This window comes from Phoxinus phoxinus, assembly GCF_949152265.1.
Source record: "Phoxinus phoxinus genome assembly, chromosome: 10".
Taxonomy (NCBI): Eukaryota; Metazoa; Chordata; class Actinopteri; order Cypriniformes; family Leuciscidae; genus Phoxinus; species Phoxinus phoxinus.
In genome coordinates this window covers 14,035,202-14,056,542 of record NC_136885.1, presented here as the reverse complement: position 1 = coordinate 14,056,542, position 21,341 = coordinate 14,035,202, and the positions used below count along the sequence as shown (strand labels likewise).

Here is a 21,341-nt window from a genome sequence, read left to right as displayed (position 1 = left end):
AATCCTAAAAAAAATCCTAAAAATGTCTTCACTGCATACCTTCAGCTTGTCCAAGCGCTCATTGATTGGCAGCTTGTCCACCTCTTGGAGGAAGTGGTCTACAGCAGCTAAGAGAGGATCACGGGCCTCGTTCCTGCTGGTCACCAGTGACTCTATTTCTGCCATCTGACAGAACACACACAAACATCTTACAAGCAATGCCATCGCCAATGCAACAGGGAATTCTTAAAGGGCACCTATTATGGAATTTTGAAATTTACCTTTCATGTAGTGTGTAACATAGATCTAAGTGAATAAAAACATCCTGCAAAGTATGAAATATGAAAGTGCACCGTATATAAAGTTATTGTCTTTCAAAAGTAAGAGTCAACTCTGAGTCATTTTTATGAATCGTTAGAAGACCGAAGCTTTTTCTCTGACTAGATGACGTCAACTTGTCAAGTTATTTGAATACGATACGCCCACTTATTGCGCTCCAAGGCCAGCAGGAAAACATCAGGGCGACGAGACGCTGTGTTCTGAAGTGCGACTCAAGTGAAGTCAGCATTTGAAGACTAAGTGGCTACAATTCATATATACAACTATACCACAGAAGTATAGTCCGAGCCTTGTGCTTTGTTCGCGCCATTTTGGATTTTGAAGACGATTGCTTAACTTAAATGCAATCAAACTTGGATTCGCGAGCCGACTGATATTGAAGGAAGGTTCAGTTCCAAGTGTATTTGCATCAGCTTCCTCCTCCGTATCACAACCTGTAAGTGTTATTAATAATTGTTGCTTTTATGTAGCATGCTTAATAATTATTTTGTTTGTTGTGTAAGCACCGTTTAGCTTCTAGGTCTTTAATGACAATTGTATTGAGATATGTGAAGTGTTTGTCGTTGTTTTCGGAGTTGTCTTATATGACATAACAGCATTTTTTTTTTTTTTTTTTAAACGTTGTTTATATGCATCGGGCTAATGCAAACAAAGACTGATTGTGCTTTTACAATATGAACTCTGGGCTATGCTCGCTAACATAACATTAAATTCTTTATCTTATTTTTTGTTTTTTACTACAAACTACAAAGCAGTGGACTCTAATCATTATTATAACACGATTTAATTGATAAAAGCATCATTGTACTCCGTGTTAAACAATAAGTATTATCTCTGTAAACCATGGGCGTCAGTTTGGTTTGAAATGTGCTGGGGACAGAGACGCATTCGGAAGTGCATTTTCAGAAGTGCTGGGTACAATGACGCATTCATTTTTTTTTTATCTTTCGCTTAGGTCATGTTTTGAAAGACGATGTCCTGAAGCTTACTAATGTAAGCTCTGCAAGCTACTAGCAGTGGCGGCGTTTCACAAAAACCTAGTATGGCATTCCGTCTGGCAGAGGCGGCAATTGCCTGGGACCCCGCATTAAATATTCAGAAATATTAATATAAAGACGCAGCAACATCAGTGGGGCCCCTCGCTACTGCTTTTACCCTTTTCAAACTGGTGCAGCGCTTATAGCTACTCGCGGTAGGTAGAAAATGCATGATTTGATTTGTTAAACATGAAAAGGACTTATCCATCTGGCATGGCAGCTCGCTCTAACTTTCACCTAGATAAATGTTCGCTATTAGCCTATATGGATATTAGGTGCATATCCAAAGTGTGTGTGCGGAGTGTGCGCGCAATGCATGGCACGCGTCGGCGCGAACACTTGCATTTTCCTAGAGGAAACAACTTTAAATACTCAATCTTTTTTGAGGTCCAAAAGGAATAACGCATCAGTCGCAAGTACTTTTATTTGGGTAAACTCACAATTACAAGAAAACGTTGTGCTTTTGTAAAATAAAATAAAACAAACAGGGCGCGCTATAGCCTAATAATCTCCATGGCGTGAACTAGAGCGCGTCTCAATAATGAACTGAAATGCAGTGTATAGCCTCAAAAACGTGATGAATATTTCTATATAAAGCTCGAAATATCCACTTTTAAACGAAAAAATTTGAATCGAAAGCAAATACCGGCTGATTAGGCTGTAGGCCTAATCCATATAAGGTGCATTTCTCTCTAAAGGCGCATCCACTTTACAGTGGAGATGTATATAGATATGTTTGGAGCCGACACTGATTTAGAAATATATATTTTATTAATAAACAATAAAAATGCCTCATTATTTTTCAGACATATATCATTAGCCTGCTTATGCCGGTGCTTTGCGGCAAGATTTATGCATGCGCTTGAGCGCGGATTAGGCTATATTCCTCCATGCACTCAGTATTTAAGCAGAAATTAATATAAACGTGAGAAAAAAATAAAACGAGCTCCACAGAACATAAAATATTAATTTTATTAATCATTTTATTTAGTTCGCATTTATGAGGAAAAAACAATGTTACGGATGTGACCGCTCTGAAATCGGCACTAAAAGATGCTTTAAAACTTTCACAGACCTCAATCAGAAAGCACAAAGCCTTTCTTTAAAGTGAATTTCGTTTTGTATTAATTGTATCTTAATTTTAATCAATGTTTCATCAACCAATTGCCTGGATTTAATAAATAATAAGTAACGCAGATAATAGCCTAGATATCACGAAGACACGGAGGCGCCTGCGCATGAACTGGAGCTCGTCTCATAAATGAACCAAAACTCAGCACAGCCTTGCCTCATAGACCTGAGAAATATATATATTATCTGCAGAACGCTTTAAATCATACTTTTTAAACATAACAATTCAAAACGAAAGAAAACTATGTTATCCGTATGAAATGTGCATTTCTCTCTGCCGCGTTCATCGTCAACTTCATCTTTGCAGCGACACAGAAAACACTTGTTTATTAATAAAAATGTCTCCTTGCTATATTTGACATACTCAGATTACTTTTGCCAGTTCTTTGTGGCAGCTTTTAGGTGCTTTATTGGCAGCGCCACCCTTATGGTGCGTTCACACCATTAGGCCTATATGTTAGGCTACATGAACGGGGCACCGAATTTCTTTTTATTTTATTTTTAAATCCCCCAAAAAATCGTGATACGAACCGAATCGTGGGTTTGGTGTATCGTTACAGCCCTACTAGCAACCCTAAAAAGTGGTGGGTACAAAATGACTCATGACGAAATCTGGTGGGTACGCGTCCCCCCTGTCCCCCCCGAAATCGACGCCTATGCTGTAAACACTGCTGGGTCATCTGACCAATCGCAGATTAGCGTCGCGCAAAGGAGGGGTTTGGAAAAATGAGTCGTTGAACGATTCATTTGGGAGTCGGTGAGCAAATCAGGTAAAAATAAATGCATATTATACGACAACTAAAGTGTTTTTTGTCATTGCATGCATGTAAAACTGTTGTTGGTGACTCCCAAAACAACATTAGGAACATTTTAAATGTCATAATAGGTGCCCTTTAACAACAATAGTTCACTCATACACCAATCTTTTTAATACACCAATCTTCTTTTTTTTTTGCCACAGAGACAACATTATTTTACACGTAAACTAATTTCATTCATTCCTTGATCAGGAGAATGTATATTTTACTCACGGTTTGACAGCCTCTTAGATTCTCCAAGGTTTCATCATAAGCTTTCCAAGCAAGCTCCAGCTTCTCTGAGCTCAACGGCACCGAGATCCTGTAGTTCATGATGATGGTGATGGACTCCAACAGGTGATCTTCATCAGCAGAGCATGGATTACTTTCCCTGAGGTTCAAACCCACAATAATGGAAAGTGCATCTCTGAATCACCAACACATATCCATTAAAACCAATAACTTTTCCACAACAACAACTGAATGTTAAACATTAATTATTTTTTTCCTGAAGATAACTGTCCATTTCTCTACTTTGATTCTAGGGTATTTGGTAAGATAGTTTGCACTGTGTTCTATGTGGGTTGTTGTTATTGTGTTGCTATGAAGTCACTAGGGTGTTCTGGGTATTTGCTAGGTGGCTGTTTACTGGTCCACATCAAAAGAGCCCAACTCCATGTCTACAGTTGCCCTTTAATTCAATTCAAGTTTGCCAATTGTATCGCCCCTTATGCAAAAATTGTACATCCGATGACAAAAAGACAACTGACCAATCAGAACCAAGTATTTTGCCTTAGCAAGCAACACTAATTAATAATAAAAATACAAGTGACCATCATAAGATGATTACCTTTTGTACCTTGATAAGGCCAAAAAGCTATCTATGAAAACCCAACTTTAAGTGTCAACATTTTGAATCAGAAACACTGCCCAATTATAGCAAGCATACAAAAAAAACTTATTTGGTAAGAAGAAAAAATCATTTTGCCTTAGTTTCCTCAGAGAATCCACTTTCTTGGCCAGCTGGGAAATTCTGCTTGCAACTGTTATAGGATGTTTATGTTCAGTCTCCTTTGTCTTCACATAATTCTCCTTCACTGTCTGCAAAATATGAACAAACCTTAATAAGATAAACCTGTGTCGTACTCATAACCTAAAACACACTGAACAATCAACACCCAATTATAATAAAAAAACACATGTGTGAAAGAGCTCAAGTCAAGGGCACCTGGAGCTCTAGTTTGGCCTGCTCTAGCTGCTGCCCTAGGAGAGATGCATGATGCTGGATGACACTTCCTTCCTCTTTTAGCATCTTGATCTCGAAGTCCTTCTCATTTATCACCTCTCTCATCCTCTGGGTACACAAAACAGCAGAGGCCACAGATGATCTCACATGTAACCAGGGTTTTCACCTATAATCAAGTGTGATTTCTAACATGCAGCATAATGATAATGAGAACCAAGCATCAATGTACGTACACTACCATTCAAGAGTCAGTAAGAGTTTTTTTATGTTTTGAAAGAAGTCTCTTATGCTCACTATATCAATATAGTACAAACAGTAATATTGCTACAATTCAGACTTCAAATATATATATACTAAAAATAATAATATTGTGAAATATTTTTACTATTTCAAAGTTTTTTATATTAATACATTTTTAAAACATAATTTGGGCAATTACTCCAGTGTTACATAACTTTTTCCCAAAAAACATTCTAAAATGCTAATTTGGTGCTCAAAAAATCAATCAATGTTGAAAACAGTTGTGATACTTTTTTCAGGATTCTTTGATGAATAGAAAGTTTAAAAAATAGCATGTAAATGAAATATATCCTGCAAGTGAATGTGTTCACTTAAAAGCGTCTGCTAAATGATTAAATGTAAATATAAATGTTTTGTAGCATTGTAAAAATCTTTACAGTAGGCCTACCTTTTGATCAATGTAATGTGCCCTTGTCGAATAAAAGTATTAACTTTTTTTTTAAGAGCCCAAACTTTTGAACATTAGTGTACATTGAACATTTGAACTTGTTTCCGTCTTTAAATATCTTGAACGCTGAGCAATTAATGAGCAATTAATGGAAAAAAATCAAAGGTTTTGCTGCAGGACCCAGATATTACATTTGACATCAACTGGCAACAATGTTCATAGTACAAATGTAAACTAAATTAATTGTTAGATTTAAAACAAAGTAACAGTGAACAAATTAATCTCTCTGAATATTTGGCTGGCAGATTTGTCCATTGAGTGCTTACAGTTTGTTTTTTCCACAGGTCTGATGTCAACAACCCTAACAGAAGATAACTACCAGCTGAGAACCACTAATTTATAATGATTAGATGTTGCAGTGAATATGGTGATAAAATGAACATTTGAGAGAATGAGAATGTGCCACCTGTAGTTCAGACTCGGTTTTATTTGCCATCTGCTCAGTATCCTGAGAGCACAAATGCGGTCCATCTCCATCTGCCTTTGAGGCCTTGATCTCAGTAAGAGATTCCTCAACAACGTTAATTTTCTCCACAGGCTGGAGAGCAATGATGGTTTTCTGCTCCCTGAAACAAGTAGAAAAACATGGATTCGTAACTCAGAACATTCATCAAGATATTTTCATGAAGATCATATGGTGGGTGCTACACCCCACTCCCATAATTAAAGTGAATAGAAATGTTATCCTTAAAGTCAACATGAAATCAAAATGGACAATTCTTATTTTTTTATGGAATATTTTAGTGTTCATGATAGACGATTTATCTGTGCACATCATAATTTGTTTTAATTCATGTGCCCTCATAATCTTTAATCAAAATAACTTCCCATCCCTCTTCTCTTCTTTGATGATGATGCGTTTACTGGCGCGAGGGCGGGGCGACCCGTCACTCAAATGACATCACAACAATAGCAAACCACAACCATCCAATCAACTCCCCATGGACAAAATCAACTCCCGCCCCACATTTTTTCTCGTTTCAGAAACTTTTTCACTCGGACACCCGTTAAAAATGGAAGAATAGTCTAACGCAACTTTCTTTTCAAGCAGACTTTAAGCACAAACAACAAGTTTTCTAATTTTGTCGGTCTCTCAAAACTTACTTAATAACTTGAGGCTTCTGGTCTGAGAATATTGGCCGCAATTTGGGCATGCATCCCAGTGAAGAGGCAAGTGTGTCCAACTCCCCTGGGGGGTTCCTGGTGGCCCATAGTCCTGTGCGCTCCTGCAGGTTTCCTGTGGAAAGGGAGTTCTCCCTTTTGCCTGGGAGACTGACTTTGGCAAACTTAAATTTCAACAGCTCCTCACCAATGTCAAGATTCCCCTGGAAGGCTTCAATCAGGATGGTTCCATCAAAGCAAACTGACTTTTTATGGACACGCAACTTTTTTCCATGAATAATATTGTGAAGGAAGGACTTCCCCTAGTGAACAATACAACAGTTGCAAGAGGTGTATCTAAGTCTAAGTTAAACATTTCATGGTAAACAAATATTTATGCAAATATTAATTCATATTATAGGTGAACGATCCATTCTATAAAACAGTTGTGTCAGATACCTGTGAAAAAAGAGGGGACTCTTGCTCGCTTAACACATGAAAGCCCCAGAACTTGTACTTTTTTGCAAGTCCTGTTGTCTGCAGTTCTTCAGGGAGTTCAACTAGATCAGACCGACTGACAATCTCCATATTTCCATAGTCAATGTACGAAACATAGAACTGAGCAGAAAAAACAAATTAAAACCTTATATGTGATATTAATGAGAACCACATCAGTGTTAAAAGAATGGGGGGGGGGAAACAGCTCTTTACTTTTCTAATTATTCACAAAGTTGTTATTTAATAGACCTCAAAGTATCTTTGTCCACTATAAAAAAAAAGGCACAATTTGCTTTTGGTCACAGGATAAATTAATCTGAACAGAGTATTTCTGTAAAGTCATTGGTAACCTTCCATTTTTGTGTGATGATGCATTTTCACCAATTTCAAAATAAGGTCTGAGGCCACTGTCATATCATCCAATAAAACAAATAATTCTGATTATAGAGTGAAACAAGTCCCCGTCCACTTTTTCAGCGGCCTCCCAGAAACATTTTTTGGGTAATTTTTCCCCCATAGGGATTTTTAAAAAAGCATAATTTTAAGAGTTAAGCCATGAACCAAACCAACCAGCTACGAGGTACATAACAACTTTAAAACAAAGGTGCACGACTGTGTACTTAACGGCTTTAATAAGGGAAAGAACTACAATCCCATGAAGCATTGAAAATTACAATCCAACTAAAAATGATGGAGGAATATAAAACTATTGATTTAAATAGGTTGAATATACAGTAGTCAACATTTGAAGTGGATCAAATCCTTTCATCAAAGTTATACATGAATTTTGAACAATACCCGTTCTTGTCTTAGGACAACTTTGATGAACATTTTTGATCCACATCAAATGTTGACTATAGAAAGAAACAATATATTTGATGTTTATTGCAAAATATGCCATATTTAAGTAGTTTAAGAGTGTAGCGAAACGGCACGATTCAGATACTTGTCCTATTCTCTGACTGGTGGAGATTTCTCCGCAGAATCATGGGTAATGTCGGTTTTCAGCAGGAATTCCACTGTTAAACATGATTATTAAAAAAATATTATGGACTGTAGGCTTCAACAAAAAGCAAAGTCAATTGATTAAAGGAGAACTCCGGTCAATTTTAACATTGAGCTCAATTTTTAGTAAATTTGGAGTGCTGTCAATACAGAGAACAACGACAAAAATCGGTGTTGCCTACACCGTGTTATCCTCTTTTTAAAATTTGCACCCTATTGACTTGAATGGGGCAAGTTTTAAACCTGCTTTTAGCCTCTTAACATCCTTGATGTGTCATTACAAGTGCCCAGCCATGTTGCATGATTCCTTCAGAGTGAACACGGTGAATCTGACTGCAGTAGATGTGAAAGATATTAATAAAAATGATGTTAATTCATACCTGTATTTACTTCCTGTTTTCGGTCGAAGTCCACAGTAGTCGACTGTCGAGTTCACGCGCGTGATCATAGATAACTAAGATGATTTTTTTTTACAAATATCCATCAGAGCAGCACCGTCTTCGGTTGACAGCTGACAGTCTGAGTCTCCACTGTTGCTTAGTTACCTACAGTATGATCACGCACATGAACTCAACAATCGACTACTGTGGACTTCGACCGAAAACAGGAAGTAAATACAGGTATGTGCGCTTGTTGAATTAACATCATTTTTATTAATATCTTTCACATCTAATGCAGTCAGATTCAGCGTGTACACTCTGAAGGAATCACTCAACATGGCTGGGCACTTGTAATGACACATCAAGGATGTTAAGAGGCTAAAAGCAGGTTTAAAACTTGCCCCATTCAAGTCAATAGGGTGCAAATTTTAAAAAGAGGATAACACAAACAGCACTCCAAATTTACTAAAAATTGAGCTCAATGTTAAAATTGACCGGAATTCTCATTTAACAACCTCGTAGCTCAACAGTAGATCTGTCTTTAGGTTTATAATTTATTGTTTGAAATAAATACCCCTATGGAGAAAATGAATGGTATTTTTACTTCCAGAACCCGACTGTTGCACTCGATTTCTTCCCTCATTGAGGCTACTATCTGATTGGTCCCTTCTTGATTTACTCAGCTTTTTACAAACCTTGTCTTCTGTTTGCTGTTGCACTGTACACCTGTACCAGCACTTGTCCTCTGAATATCGTGCCCCATAGACCTACACGGGAAAATGGAGTGTAGAGTCAGATCTTAACTTGTAGATCTGTACTATTTGTATTTGTCCATATATTACTTGCCTTGTGTGAACTTGGCCTTCCCACCAGTGTAGGCGCGATGGGGCATTTTTCTGTTAGCATAACATTTATCTTCTCAATTATTTTGTCTGTTACATTCTGATGAAACAAAAACCAGCATATGGATGAACATACTGAGTATTCTGATAGAAATGGTGAATCAATTTACATTTTTGACTCACACTAGCTTAACATGACAAAGAGATGTAGCGTAAACAGTAAATATTTAGCTTACCTGAGCACAAAACGTGATGGCATCCATAACATGAGTGACAACCACGAGTTCCACTGGATAAATAACAATTATAAGCGATGCTCATACATCAGCATGTGCAAAAAACGGACAATGACGAATCGAAAACCAGGAGAAAACCTGTAACTTACTTTTTTCAGGCGAAATCCCAGACTGATCCATGATATGCGGCCTAAAGTCAACAACGTGGCAGCCGTTATAATAGTTTAAGTTTTCTACGGGTCTCCATTTGACAGTAATTTCGTTTTATTTTCAATATAATGTCGTTCGTCTTACCAATGTTTAGCGACCTGAAAATTCCGTTGCTAACGTTACGTTAATCCCCACAGGCGAACGATTCCGGTATGTTCTGTAAATTATAGCAAGAAATGTATTGTTAAACATGCAAATTGCAAAGCATTTAATAATTTGAATGATAGGTAAAGTCACCAAAGTTTGTACAGTGGTCTGTCTCAGGTGTTGTCGTGTTTTACCTTTCAAAGTAAACGATTGAATAAATAAGCATGCTATTTTAACATAGGATATTGCGACTTATAATTTTACCTGCAATATTATTTAGCTAACGTTAAGTGTAAACTAAGAATTCGGATATTAATAAAAAATTACATCTTTGTAGTAGTGACGTCCGATTTGTGAACAATCGTTTGTAATTAGGATCTTTTCAATTAATTGCTTGAACCGGTCTGAACGAATCGATCTCGAATCATCCTCAATCGATCCGAGCAGTTCACAAATCAAAAACCTAGAATTAAATTAGCCAAATTACTGTATCGAAGTAATTATATTAAACAGTCTTATTTAAAAAAAAAACTCTAATGCGATAAACAGCAATATGCAGAAATATGGATCTGTGTTGAACTGTTCGAAGGAACCGAATCTAATGACTCTCAGACCCATCAGTGGATCAGGTGGCGAGAAGAGGTCGTTGTAAATGTCTTAAAAATCGCATTAATATTTTCCTACAGAGTTTATAAAATATATAACATTTTATTTTTATATGTTAAAAAGACATTATAGTTCGACAGTGTCACCTTGTCTGTCCCGCTTTTATTTTGAAAAGCGCCGTTCTTCTTCAGATGGTTTTATGACGCTAAACTTCCTGTTACTCTCTTCTCAATGTGGTGCTCACATGTCGTCGGAAGAACGGTAAAAAACTTGTAACCACTTTAATTATTTATCGTGTTCATACATTTGAATCTTGTAAAGAGAGAGTTTACATTGTGATTTAATTTATTTTTGTATTGCTCGTACATGTTATGTTTTAAGAGCTCCGAAATGTGATGGTGTGTCGAGCTAGAGAGCATGGTAGCTGATGGCAGAAACTCTTTGAATTAGCGCCCTTGGAGAGCGGAATGAGGTATGAAGGAAATGTATGGAGTGTGTATTATTATCAGAAGGGATTTTGTTTAAGGAAAGAGAATATTATTACTTCATTTGTTTATGGGTTTATTGCACATGTCATTAATATAAAAACATATTCTTTCTGTGAACAATTACCGTATACTATATTGTATTTCATTTAAAAGAAGCATGTGATATTTCATTTGTCATATATTTCATTTCATATTTCATCTTGGTCATCTGTTGAAATTATTTGTATTGTGTGTAAACATAATTCCTTTGTGAACATAATTTACATGCAAATCAATTGTGAAGCTACATGGAAGTATTTTGTGTTTCTTCTGTAGTTTTCACGGTGTTCATGGTGCATGGTGCTCGTTGAGAGGAAGAAATAAAAAGACACCCGTTTGAAACTCTCTGCGTCTTGATGTATATATCCGAGGGGCCGCTACAGTGAAAACTCATCGCTGCACCAGCCCTGCCGTCCCTGGTGAGAAGTTGACGCCATCACATCTGAGGTCCATCCACCAACCTAATACCAGCCAGTTTTACTTCGCTTGCATCCAGCTCCTGCACCCAGGCAAGACTTAAAATGGACAGCATGCTTAAGGTACAGCTAGAGATGCAAAAAGAGACACTGGATGCCAAGGAGCAAAAATGCTGAAAAGGGACAATTTCTACACACGCACGCTTACAGCATAACTGAAGTGACTTAAATAATAATGTGGTATTATAAAGTCAAATTATCTTGCAAGCTAATTCTCCGTTCCTAACGCTTCTAAAACTGGTGACTATTTCAAGAGACTAGCTCATGCGCTTGGGTCTTGTCTATTTATGAAAAGGTTGAAGGGGAATTTTGTTGTCACTGTTTTATGCTAAAAATCCTTTTGGATGTCCATAATCTGTTAATGCTTGGCATAAACATTACTCTGTGGTAAAAGATAACTACAGCTTACAAGTGTAAATTCAGGCATAGGACAATCAAAGGCTACACTCGACTTAAAACAGTAGCACAAACAAACAAGATGTCACTTAAAGACACCCCATGCAGGTCTAGCTCACGTGAAAGAAAGCTAACAGAGAAAGGCCAAGAGATGCATGACCAAGACACCAGAAAACGTGAGAAGGCATTTAACAAGACCTATGACTCTTGGAAGCTGGTAGCAAGGGAGACTAGGACAAAATTAAAAACCCTCTGTTCATCAGAAGACCTCAATGAATTACAGCTAGACATTCAAGCAAAGCATGATGACGTGGGCCAGCAGTATGAACCTATTCTACGTAACAGTAACACCACACCAGAGATTGTAAAGAAAATGGATGCCTGTGTTACGCTAACAAAAGACATTTGTGACCTCATAAGTAACCGGCTAGAGACTATTAATCAAGATTATAATGATCAACTTGAGAAGGAAAGGGTAAGAGAAACCTTAAATAAAGATGAATATGGGTCTGTCTTTGGCCACACTAAAACTGAAACGGTAAGCTCAGCGGAGTCACCGGAGAGAATGAGCAACCACTCCAGCTCAGCCAGTACCCACAGCAGTAGAGTAGATGCACAAGCAGAGCTTGCGGCTAAGCTGGAACAATCAAAAGCCATGAAAGAAATCCAAGCACAGCAAGCACATCTTCACAAGTTAGAGGGTGAATGGAAGCTTAAAGAGGCAAAAATGTTAGTAGAAATGAAACAAAAAGAGGTGGAAATGCAACAACAGTTGGAACAAGAGAGAACCAAATTGCAGCAGTTACAAGCAGCAAAAGACGTTGCCATAGCAGCAGCTCGTGTGAGAGCATATGACGATTTTGAAGGGTTTGAGAACCATGATGAGGAGATTAATGACAAAACTAACTCTGCTTGCTACAGAAAGGAAACTAAACCTCGATTAAATCCTGATGCTGCATCATTCCAACCTCACCAAGCTGCTCCTGAGGTGACAATGACCCAGGAGTCTGTCAGTCTAGCCCAAGCAATCGCCAGCTCATTAAGCATGAACCGCTTGCCGGTCCCTGAACCAACCACGTTCCGTGGTGACCCTTTACAGTTTACAGATTGGAAGATGTCATTCATAGCTCTTATTGACAGAAAACCCCTCCCACCAAGTGAGAAGATGTTTTATCTAAAAAATTATCTTGCTGGAGAGGCGCGCAAAGCTGTAGAAGGTTTCTTTTATCGAGATTCAGAAAGCGCATACAATGGAGCATGGAAAGTCTTACAAGACAGATATGGGAACCCGTTTATCATACAAAAGGCTTTCCGAGATAAGCTCATGAGATGGCCAAAGATCAACACAAACGACCCACTAGCACTACAAGAGTTCGCTGACTTCCTCCAAGGCTGCACTGAGGCAATTCCCCACGTCAAAGGACTAGCTATCCTTAACGATTGTGAGGAAAACCACAAGTTGCTCAAAAAACTACCAGAATGGATTGTGCGCAAGTGGAGTCGAATTGTTGTAGAGGAACTTGACACATCCGGAAGCTTTCCAGATCTTGCATGCTTCACAAAGTTTCTGAGCAAAGAGGCACGGATAGCCTGTAACCCTATTGCTTCTCCATTGTTAATGAACTTCAGGGCCACAGATGAAAGATCACCAAAGAGAGCCAAAGCTCTCAACACAAACACACAAACAAAGAGTTTCGCTCAAGATAAACTAGAAACAAACGGTAGCAAACCAAAATCACCTTGCTCTGTCTGTAAAAGTGAAGCTCATAACATCATCAAGTGTCCCACCTTCGCAGCAAAGAGTGGTGAAGACAAAAAGGCATTCATCTGTGAAAATCGGCTCTGCTTTGGGTGCTTGAGGAAGGGTCACATGACCAAAGATTGTAAGAGACGACACACATGCAACATATGCAGCCGTCGTCACCCAACCTGCTTGCACGATGACCGGAAACAAAGACCTGTGGAAGCAACAACGAATAGCTCCACTTCCACAGAAAACCATGCAAGCTTGGAAATGCACAAGGTTGTATCCCATGCATCAACACAACGTGCTTCTGCTACCTCAAGTATCGTCCCAGTCCTTGTGTCTTCAATGCTAGAGCCACACAGAGAAGTACTTACGTACGCAATACTGGACACACAGAGTGACTCAACGTTTGTCTTAGAAGATGTACTTGACAAACTGAATATTGATGCCCAACCAGTAAAATTAAAATTGAGTACTATGACGGCTATTGATACAATCATATCTAGCAAGAACGTCCATGGTCTACAAGTTCGAGGACTGCACTCTAAGAACCACATCGAATTACAACAAGCCTACAGCCGTGACTTTATCCCGGTGGACAAGTCTTACGTCCCAACGAAGGAAACAGCTTTACTCTGGCCTCATCTCAGACATTTGGCAGATAAGCTACCACCCCTTCAAGACTGTGATGTAGGGCTCTTGATTGGATATGACTGTCCAGCAGCACTAGCTCCTCTTGAGGTTATCATTGGGGACAAAAATCAACCGTTTGCACAGAGATCATGTAAGTCGCGCTATTTTGGTCCAATGGGGGTTTCCAGTAGCACGGGGAAGGAAACGCGTGTTCGAGTCTCTCCAGCGTTTTAAAGGAATTTTGGTTAAATAAGACACAGGTTCTCATATGCAATTATCTCGTTTTAATCTGACTCCATGAATTAAATAAAAGTTCAATGTGCAATAAGGTTATGTTTACACTTAAATAGTTACAACATGATGTAATGAGAATTTAAATCATTTGTACCCAACATAAATGTTACCTGAGAGAGAGAGAGAAAGAGAGAGAGAGAGGGAGAGAAAGAGCGAGAGCGAGAGGGAGAGGGAGAGAGCCCTCTCCCCAGCTTCGCATCCAAAGACAAGAGAGTGAAGAACATTTGCCGTCCTGTTTTGTCATCTCTCCCCCGACCATCTCCCAACACCTAGGTGTGAAATATTCAAACTGACCAATCAGACCATCACAATTTCGTCCATTGTTCCCAACCTCCGGCCCACAGGACCATATCACCGCTATGCTGGAAATGTCTTAATGAAAAGCAGTGTCTTTGTTGCATTGAAATAATCTTGGATTATTTCCAGCCTTACAGTCCGCCGCTTGGCACCATTGGCAATACAGATGGAATTCAAAGGTGGCACAATCCATAGAGACATGCTTTCTGTTGTGTGGTTGCATCTTCAGACTTTTCGTCCAGGCTTTGTAGCAATAACAGTTTGTTAGTGTTCAGTCTTTGTTCACCATGCAGGGCTGCTGCATGAGGAGGCTCCATCAAATGGTCTTTCACCATTCATAGATGTGCAATTCATCCATCACACCTCCACAAGAACAGGAATCTGGGAGCAAACGAGTGGGACAGCAATCTAGCAGCTGCCTCTTTCTGAACCAGGACACAGGACATAAACTTCAGTAGCAGTGATCCTGTGATTTAAGAGAGCATCCAATACAACAAACAGCAAAAGTAGACACATGGCATTTGTCATTGGTCAACGGGTTGATATGGTCAGATTCAAATTGGTCTCTGGCAAAAAACCCTTAAGTATTTAGGAACACGGTCAAGGGAGGACAAACGAAGATCAACAAGTTCTTACACTGTTTCAGGAAACACTCAAATAAATTTCATCACAACAAAACAACAATGCTGGTTTATAACCTCATTTCATGTAGAGTTTCTGTAAAATATTTAGTGTAACCCAAACGCAGAGATTCAATTTAATCAATGTCCAAAAACATTGTTGTAGGTCAAATGGTCAAAATACAAATATGCAAGGTATGTAACAATATTTCATGTAATATCAATAATAATATTCAATCAAAAATCATGAAGAAAATATATGTAATAATCATTGTTTGTTCAGTAATCTTCCAATGTAAGCCACCTATGCAGATTTAAGAAGTGACTTTGGCGCAATACAAGAATGGAGATCTTCCTTGTAACAGTGTGTGTGTGTGTGTGTGTGTGTGTGTGTGTGTGTGTGTGTGTGTGTGTTTTTGTGTGTGTGTGTGTGTGTGTGTGTGTGTGTGTTTTTGTGTGTGTGTGTGTGTGTTTTTGTGTGTGTGTGTTTTTGTGTGTGTGTGTGTGTGTGTGTGTGTTTTTGGGTGTGTGTGTGGCTGGCTAAGTCACAGTCGATGACAGGGTTGAATTGTAATTTTTTTGTAATTGATTGAAGCGTTCACACTTCAGATCTAGTTTGTTTTTTATGATGTGTCTGTTATTAGAGGCATTGTTGAGAAATCATGGGCCCTATGATTTTCCAACCACACCAATAACAATCAGTTAAACATTTTGAATTTTAATAGCAGGTCTGCCTCTGCTTTAGAATTTGCATTATCAATTTGTGACTGTAGCCATGCATGTGTACGTTACAGTGTTTTCCCATGAGTCGGTAATGTGTACTGTCATCATGGGATCAGCTTTGCCATCCTATGTGTGTGAAGCTGTCTGGATCTGTTCAGTGTGATGATGGACAATAGATCATTAGTGAAGTGTCACTTTTGGGCTCTATGCCATCTTTATCTTCTTATGTGTAGTGTTCAGCGGTAAATGGAGGTGTGTGTTCAGTGTTCATGCCTAAGAGATGGGTGGAATCAAATATGATAATTGTGTTGTAAATTTGGATCCAGTTCTAACTGGGAGGCCACAGTTATGCAGTAGTGTTACTGTGATGTGTGAGTGGCCTCGAGTTGTCTTTTCACCCATCTCCCGAGTCTCAGGTTATGTTCTAACAATCTCGTCCTGCTTTGGTGCAGGTGGAGTCCGGCCTGTCCTGGCGTCCATTCTCCAAGGGATTTCAGTGTTAAAACCTGAGACAGAAACAAATGCAGAGAACCACAGTTAATTCAGATATTTTCAACAGTTTCAAATTTTTAATTCCTGTTTTCACATGAAACCCAGTTTCATAGACCAGGTCTAAATTGTTGCTGTTTCAGGACAATGTGTGACACCTAAAGCTGCTCTTGGTTCAGTCTTCACAGTCTGCTTGTGTCATGAGCATTAGAGATCCCAGTTCTGCTGGGGAAATCTTCTGGATTCATCAGAGTTTTTATCACTCATATTGTCATTTTAAGTTGCTCATTACAATCAGATCTGTGGGCAGAAATTTGTTCACCTGGATCGGTGTAGCCTGTTTTATGGTGTCATTCACACATTTTGTTAGTGCAGATATTATTATTTTTTTTACCTGCAAGAAACTGTGGTATCTGTCTGCTGTTTAGCATTTCACACCCACCTCGTAATTTTACTTCTCTGATCAGATTTCAGTTTTATTTGGCTGTTAACTGTGCCACACTTATTTGCAAACGTAAAAGCACATCCTCTGCCCTTTTGGCACTGGTTAACTTCCCAATAGAATCTAATTCTAAAGACTGATGTCATACTTTTCCAATTAATGCCCTGTTTGGCGATTATAACACAATGTATATTAGAATTCGAGTTATAATACAATTATGTTATATTTAAAATAATATAAGGTAAATAATATTATTTCTGGTCTCTGGAACAACTTTGTTGTCAAAGTATTTGTTTTTTCAAAAGGCTATTATTTTTATCCGGCCCTTGCTCTGTACGTTCTCGTGTCAATACATTTGATTATGAAAAGATATTTGGTTCAGGCTGGTTGACAAAATATATATGTTCACCGTTTCTCTTTTTATATTTCAAATGCCTATTCTTTCATTTTTAGTCTCTTTGAGGACTACTTGAAGGCAAAATTACCATTTTAATGTTTAATTATTCTCTTTTGACTCTTTAATAATATTTTACCCGCTTAGACCAGGAAACTATGTCGCTTTGAGTTCCTTACCCAGTAGGTCTCCGGCACAAGTGGTCAGTCCTGAAGATCAAAAAGCTGAGGCAATGGCTACATATCTAGGATTTTGCTGTAATCCCTACACGCAACAATCAAAGATACATTCAGTAGCCCTCTCTTGTGTGTCCCTCGTGGAACTTAACTTAACCGTTTTACTTTAGTAGGTTTTGGCCACCATTAAAGACGCCAGTAGATTAACTTTACTTTTCTTTAATGGCTTTGGATTGGCCAAGCCCGTGATCTTTCACGTGCACTTACATAAGGTAACATTAAATTAGAACAGAGGTTGCGGAAGCGTCCATGCTAGATTAATCGACCAGCCTCTAACTGGTCCTAGACGGACTCACTCATCCTCTCACACAAGCAGCCAGCGAGCTTCTGATATCAGTATTTTAGCCGTCGCTAATCTCTGACTCGACATTGTGGTAACATACGAATCCGTTAATCTATTTGGGAAAAACAATCTCGGAGTAATTTAGAATTAATTCAAACGTAACAATGTATAAATTTTGTTCAAGATTCAGAGTTACTGAACCCTAATGCGAATATAGAGTTTGTTTAGGTTCAGTATAGGATATTAATGCTTTCAATGTAGTTTTGGGCCTACCGGTGGGCCGGCGGCACAAAGGGTTAAGCGTTTGGAAGCAGCATGGACATATTTAGCTTAGCCTAAAACTGATTTTTAGCCTGTAAATCATGTCATCCTATTTTTTTCCAAACTTCTTTGCTTTTCATAAACAGTTCATCGACCTGCCTTTTTATTTATAAAATCACGCATTTTTCGATCGTTTACAAACTTAGATTTTTATTTCTGTTGTTTGCTCATTCTCTTCATGTGTTGCTGGTTTGTTTACAAGCCAATACAACAATGGCAAAGACATGCGGCTGATTTTTAAAACTTTTAGGCTTTATTTTTTCGGTTCTTCGTCGAGTTATTCATTATTTGGAAGATGTTATTCCAATTTTAGGTTTCGTTTCTTGTTGCTTAGGCAAACAAGGAGATCTTTCAAATCTATACAAATGTTTTTATTCTTCATCTGCGCTGCCGCTGCTAATCTAATCACGTCCTCACACGTGTTTCTAGAACAAAGAGCCTTCCGACCCGTAAATGCGAACATTTTCTTAAACACTTCTAAAAAGGTAGAAAAAGTTGACTTACCACAGCGGCGGAAGAAATAGAAGATGTTCAAACCTCTGTGTTGATTTTAGATTCCATTTTTGCTGGAAAGATCTTTTTTCGCGGCTCGCGTTGTGCTTCGCGATCACGTCTCCGGGGCTCACCAATTTGTAAGTCGCGCTATTTTGGTCCAATGGGGGTTTCCAGTAGCACGGGGAAGGAAACGCGTGTTCGAGTCTCTCCAGCGTTTTAAAGGAATTTTGGTTAAATAAGACACAGGTTCTCATATGCAATTATCTCGTTTTAATCTGACTCCATGAATTAAATAAAAGTTCAATGTGCAATAAGGTTATGTTTACACTTAAATAGTTACAACATGATGTAATGAGAATTTAAATCATTTGTACCCAACATAAATGTTACCTGAGAGAGAGAGAGAAAGAGAGAGAGAGAGGGAGAGAAAGAGCGAGAGCGAGAGGGAGAGGGAGAGAGCCCTCTCCCCAGCTTCGCATCCAAAGACAAGAGAGTGAAGAACATTTGCCGTCCTGTTTTGTCATCTCTCCCCCGACCATCTCCCAACACCTAGGTGTGAAATATTCAAACTGACCAATCAGACCATCACAATTTCGTCCATTGTTCCCAACCTCCGGCCCACAGGACCATATCACCGCTATGCTGGAAATGTCTTAATGAAAAGCAGTGTCTTTGTTGCATTGAAATAATCTTGGATTATTTCCAGCCTTACAATCAAAACTAGGATGGAGTATCATAGGCTCATCAAATCCTCACCTAGACAGACAAGGAAGTCAGAGCTTTGTGCATCGGCTCACAGTAAAAGAACTGCCAATTCCATTGACGACAGATGTTCTAAAAGCCCTAGAATCAGACTTCACTGAGAGAACTTATGAAGATAAATATGTGTCCCAGAACGATGTTCATTTCATACAGTTCCTCAGTGACAACATCACGCAGAAGAAAGACGGACATTATGAGATGCCCCTCCCTTTCAAGGGCAACAGTCCACCCAACCTACCAAACAACAAGAGGCTAGCCACAATTCGCCTGCAGTGCCTTAAGAAGAAGTTAAAGACCAATAAACAATATTACGATCAGTACAAAACATTCATGGAAGAAACGATTAACAAGGGTGATGCAGAGCCTGCCCCTACAACATTTGTAGGAGAGACTGAGTGGTACCTTCCGCATCACGGCATCTATCACCCCAGAAAACCAGGCAAGCTGAGAGTCGTATTCGACTGTTCAGCCAAATTCCATGGTGTTTCTTTAAACGACACTCTACTAACTGGGCCTGATCTTATCAATCCTCTGGTAGGAGTTCTCTGCCGCTTCAGGAAGGAGGCCGTAGCGATCATCTGTGATATCGAAAGAATGTTTTATCAGTTCTCCGTCACTCCTGAATCCCGGAATTATCTGAAATTCCTCTGGTGGAAAGGTGGAGATTTGGAGAAGGAACCACAGGAATACAGGATGGCGGTCCATCTCTTCGGAGCCGCCTCGTCTCCAGGATGTGCCAACTTTGGCTTGAAACATCTGGCACGGCAACACAAAGCTACCTATCCACTAGCATCAACATTTGTGGAGAAAAACTTTTATGTTGATGACGGGCTAGTCAGCGTCCCATCGGTCGAGGAAGCCAAGAAACTGATCACTGAGTCACAGGAGTTGTGCAAAAGAGGAGGCCTACGGCTCCATAAATTCAACTCCAATGAGGAAGCAGCCCTCGCCTGCTTAGATGCCTCAGAAAGAGCAGCAACCATCGAACCTCTAGGACTGGATCCAACCCTATCAGAGCGTGCACTCGGCATTCAATGGTCGATTGAAACGGACACTTTCAGTTTTAGCAGCAGCCTGAAAGATCAGCCTTCAACCCGGCGTGGTTGTCTTTCTGTCATTGCCTCTCTTTATGACCCACTTGGATTCATCGCTCCATTCAGTCTAACTGGAAAGCGTATACTTCAAGAGCTGTGTCACAGAGGCATCGGATGGGATGATCCACTCCCAGAAGATATGAGGCCACGGTGGGAGGAGTGGATAAATGGGCTTCAGAGGTTGAAAGAGGTTTCAATTCCGAGATGTTACCACCCATATGACTTCCATAACATTGTCAGAGTAGAGTTGCACCATTTTTCGGATGCCAGCTGCGTGGGATACGGTGCATGTTCTTACCTCAGGTTCAAAAATGACAAGGATGATGTCCATTGCAGTCTCGTGCTGGCGAAAGCAAGGGTTGCACCCTCAAAGGTCACAAGTATCCCGAGACTAGAACTCGCAGCAGCTGTGGTTTCTACGAAAGTCAGTGTCATGTTAAAAAGTGAACTTGACATAAAGATTGATGAAGAGGTTTTCTGGACAGACTCACAAGTTGTGCTTGGGTACATTAACAATGATGCCCGTAGGTTCCACATATTTGTTGCAAATCGTGTTCAGCTGATAAGGGATAACAGTGATCCTAGTCAGTGGCACTATGTGGACACCGCAGAAAACCCGGCAGATCATGCTTCCCGAGGTCTTCGTGCTTCAGACATTCATTCAACAAACTGGCTGCGAGGACCGAAGTTTCTCTGGGAGAGTAAATTACTTCTAACACCCAACGCTCCATCAGAATTACTCGTTGGTGATCCTGAAGTCAAGACGATTCAGGTGTTTGCAACAGAAGTCAAAAACTGCAATGACATCCTCAGGCGTTTGAGTCAGTTTTCCTCCTGGACAACAATTCTTAAGGTGGTGGCAAGAATCAA

General features: G+C 39.3%; 1 protein-coding gene and 1 long non-coding RNA gene across 12 annotated transcripts in view; one reads left to right on the top strand and one right to left on the bottom strand.

The window, feature by feature from the left end:
* stk31 (serine/threonine kinase 31) overlaps positions 1 to 21,341 on the bottom strand; it is a 35,568-nt gene that overhangs the window by 11,547 nt on the left and 2,680 nt on the right. Inside the window, exons 1-15 of one of the 11 annotated variants that reach the window (XM_079624796.1) lie at positions 9,964 to 10,029; positions 9,787 to 9,830; positions 9,634 to 9,706; positions 9,489 to 9,529; positions 9,340 to 9,392; positions 9,108 to 9,203; positions 8,957 to 9,028; positions 6,838 to 6,996; positions 6,587 to 6,701; positions 6,382 to 6,514; positions 5,684 to 5,843; positions 4,512 to 4,637; positions 4,272 to 4,384; positions 3,518 to 3,674; positions 40 to 165 (exon numbers count right to left, since the gene is read on the bottom strand). In XM_079624796.1, coding sequence (XP_079480922.1) covers positions 40 to 165; positions 3,518 to 3,674; positions 4,272 to 4,384; positions 4,512 to 4,637; positions 5,684 to 5,843; positions 6,382 to 6,514; positions 6,587 to 6,701; positions 6,838 to 6,996; positions 8,957 to 9,028; positions 9,108 to 9,203; positions 9,340 to 9,392; positions 9,489 to 9,519 — 1,341 coding nt within the window. In that variant the 5' untranslated portion in view covers positions 9,520 to 9,529; positions 9,634 to 9,706; positions 9,787 to 9,830; positions 9,964 to 10,029. Of the gene's footprint in view, positions 1 to 39; positions 166 to 3,517; positions 3,675 to 4,271; positions 4,385 to 4,511; positions 4,638 to 5,683; positions 5,844 to 6,381; positions 6,702 to 6,837; positions 6,997 to 8,956; positions 9,029 to 9,107; positions 9,204 to 9,339; positions 9,393 to 9,488; positions 9,530 to 9,633; positions 9,707 to 9,786; positions 10,273 to 21,341 lie in introns of those variants that run through there. The other 10 variants (XM_079624790.1, XM_079624788.1, XM_079624795.1 and 7 more) reach the window with 10 other exon arrangements.
* On the top strand, positions 10,370 to 11,177 carry LOC307005053. Its single transcript, XR_013799209.1, has 3 exons — positions 10,370 to 10,503; positions 10,624 to 10,714; positions 11,046 to 11,177. It is a non-coding gene; the product is annotated as an uncharacterized lncRNA (long non-coding RNA).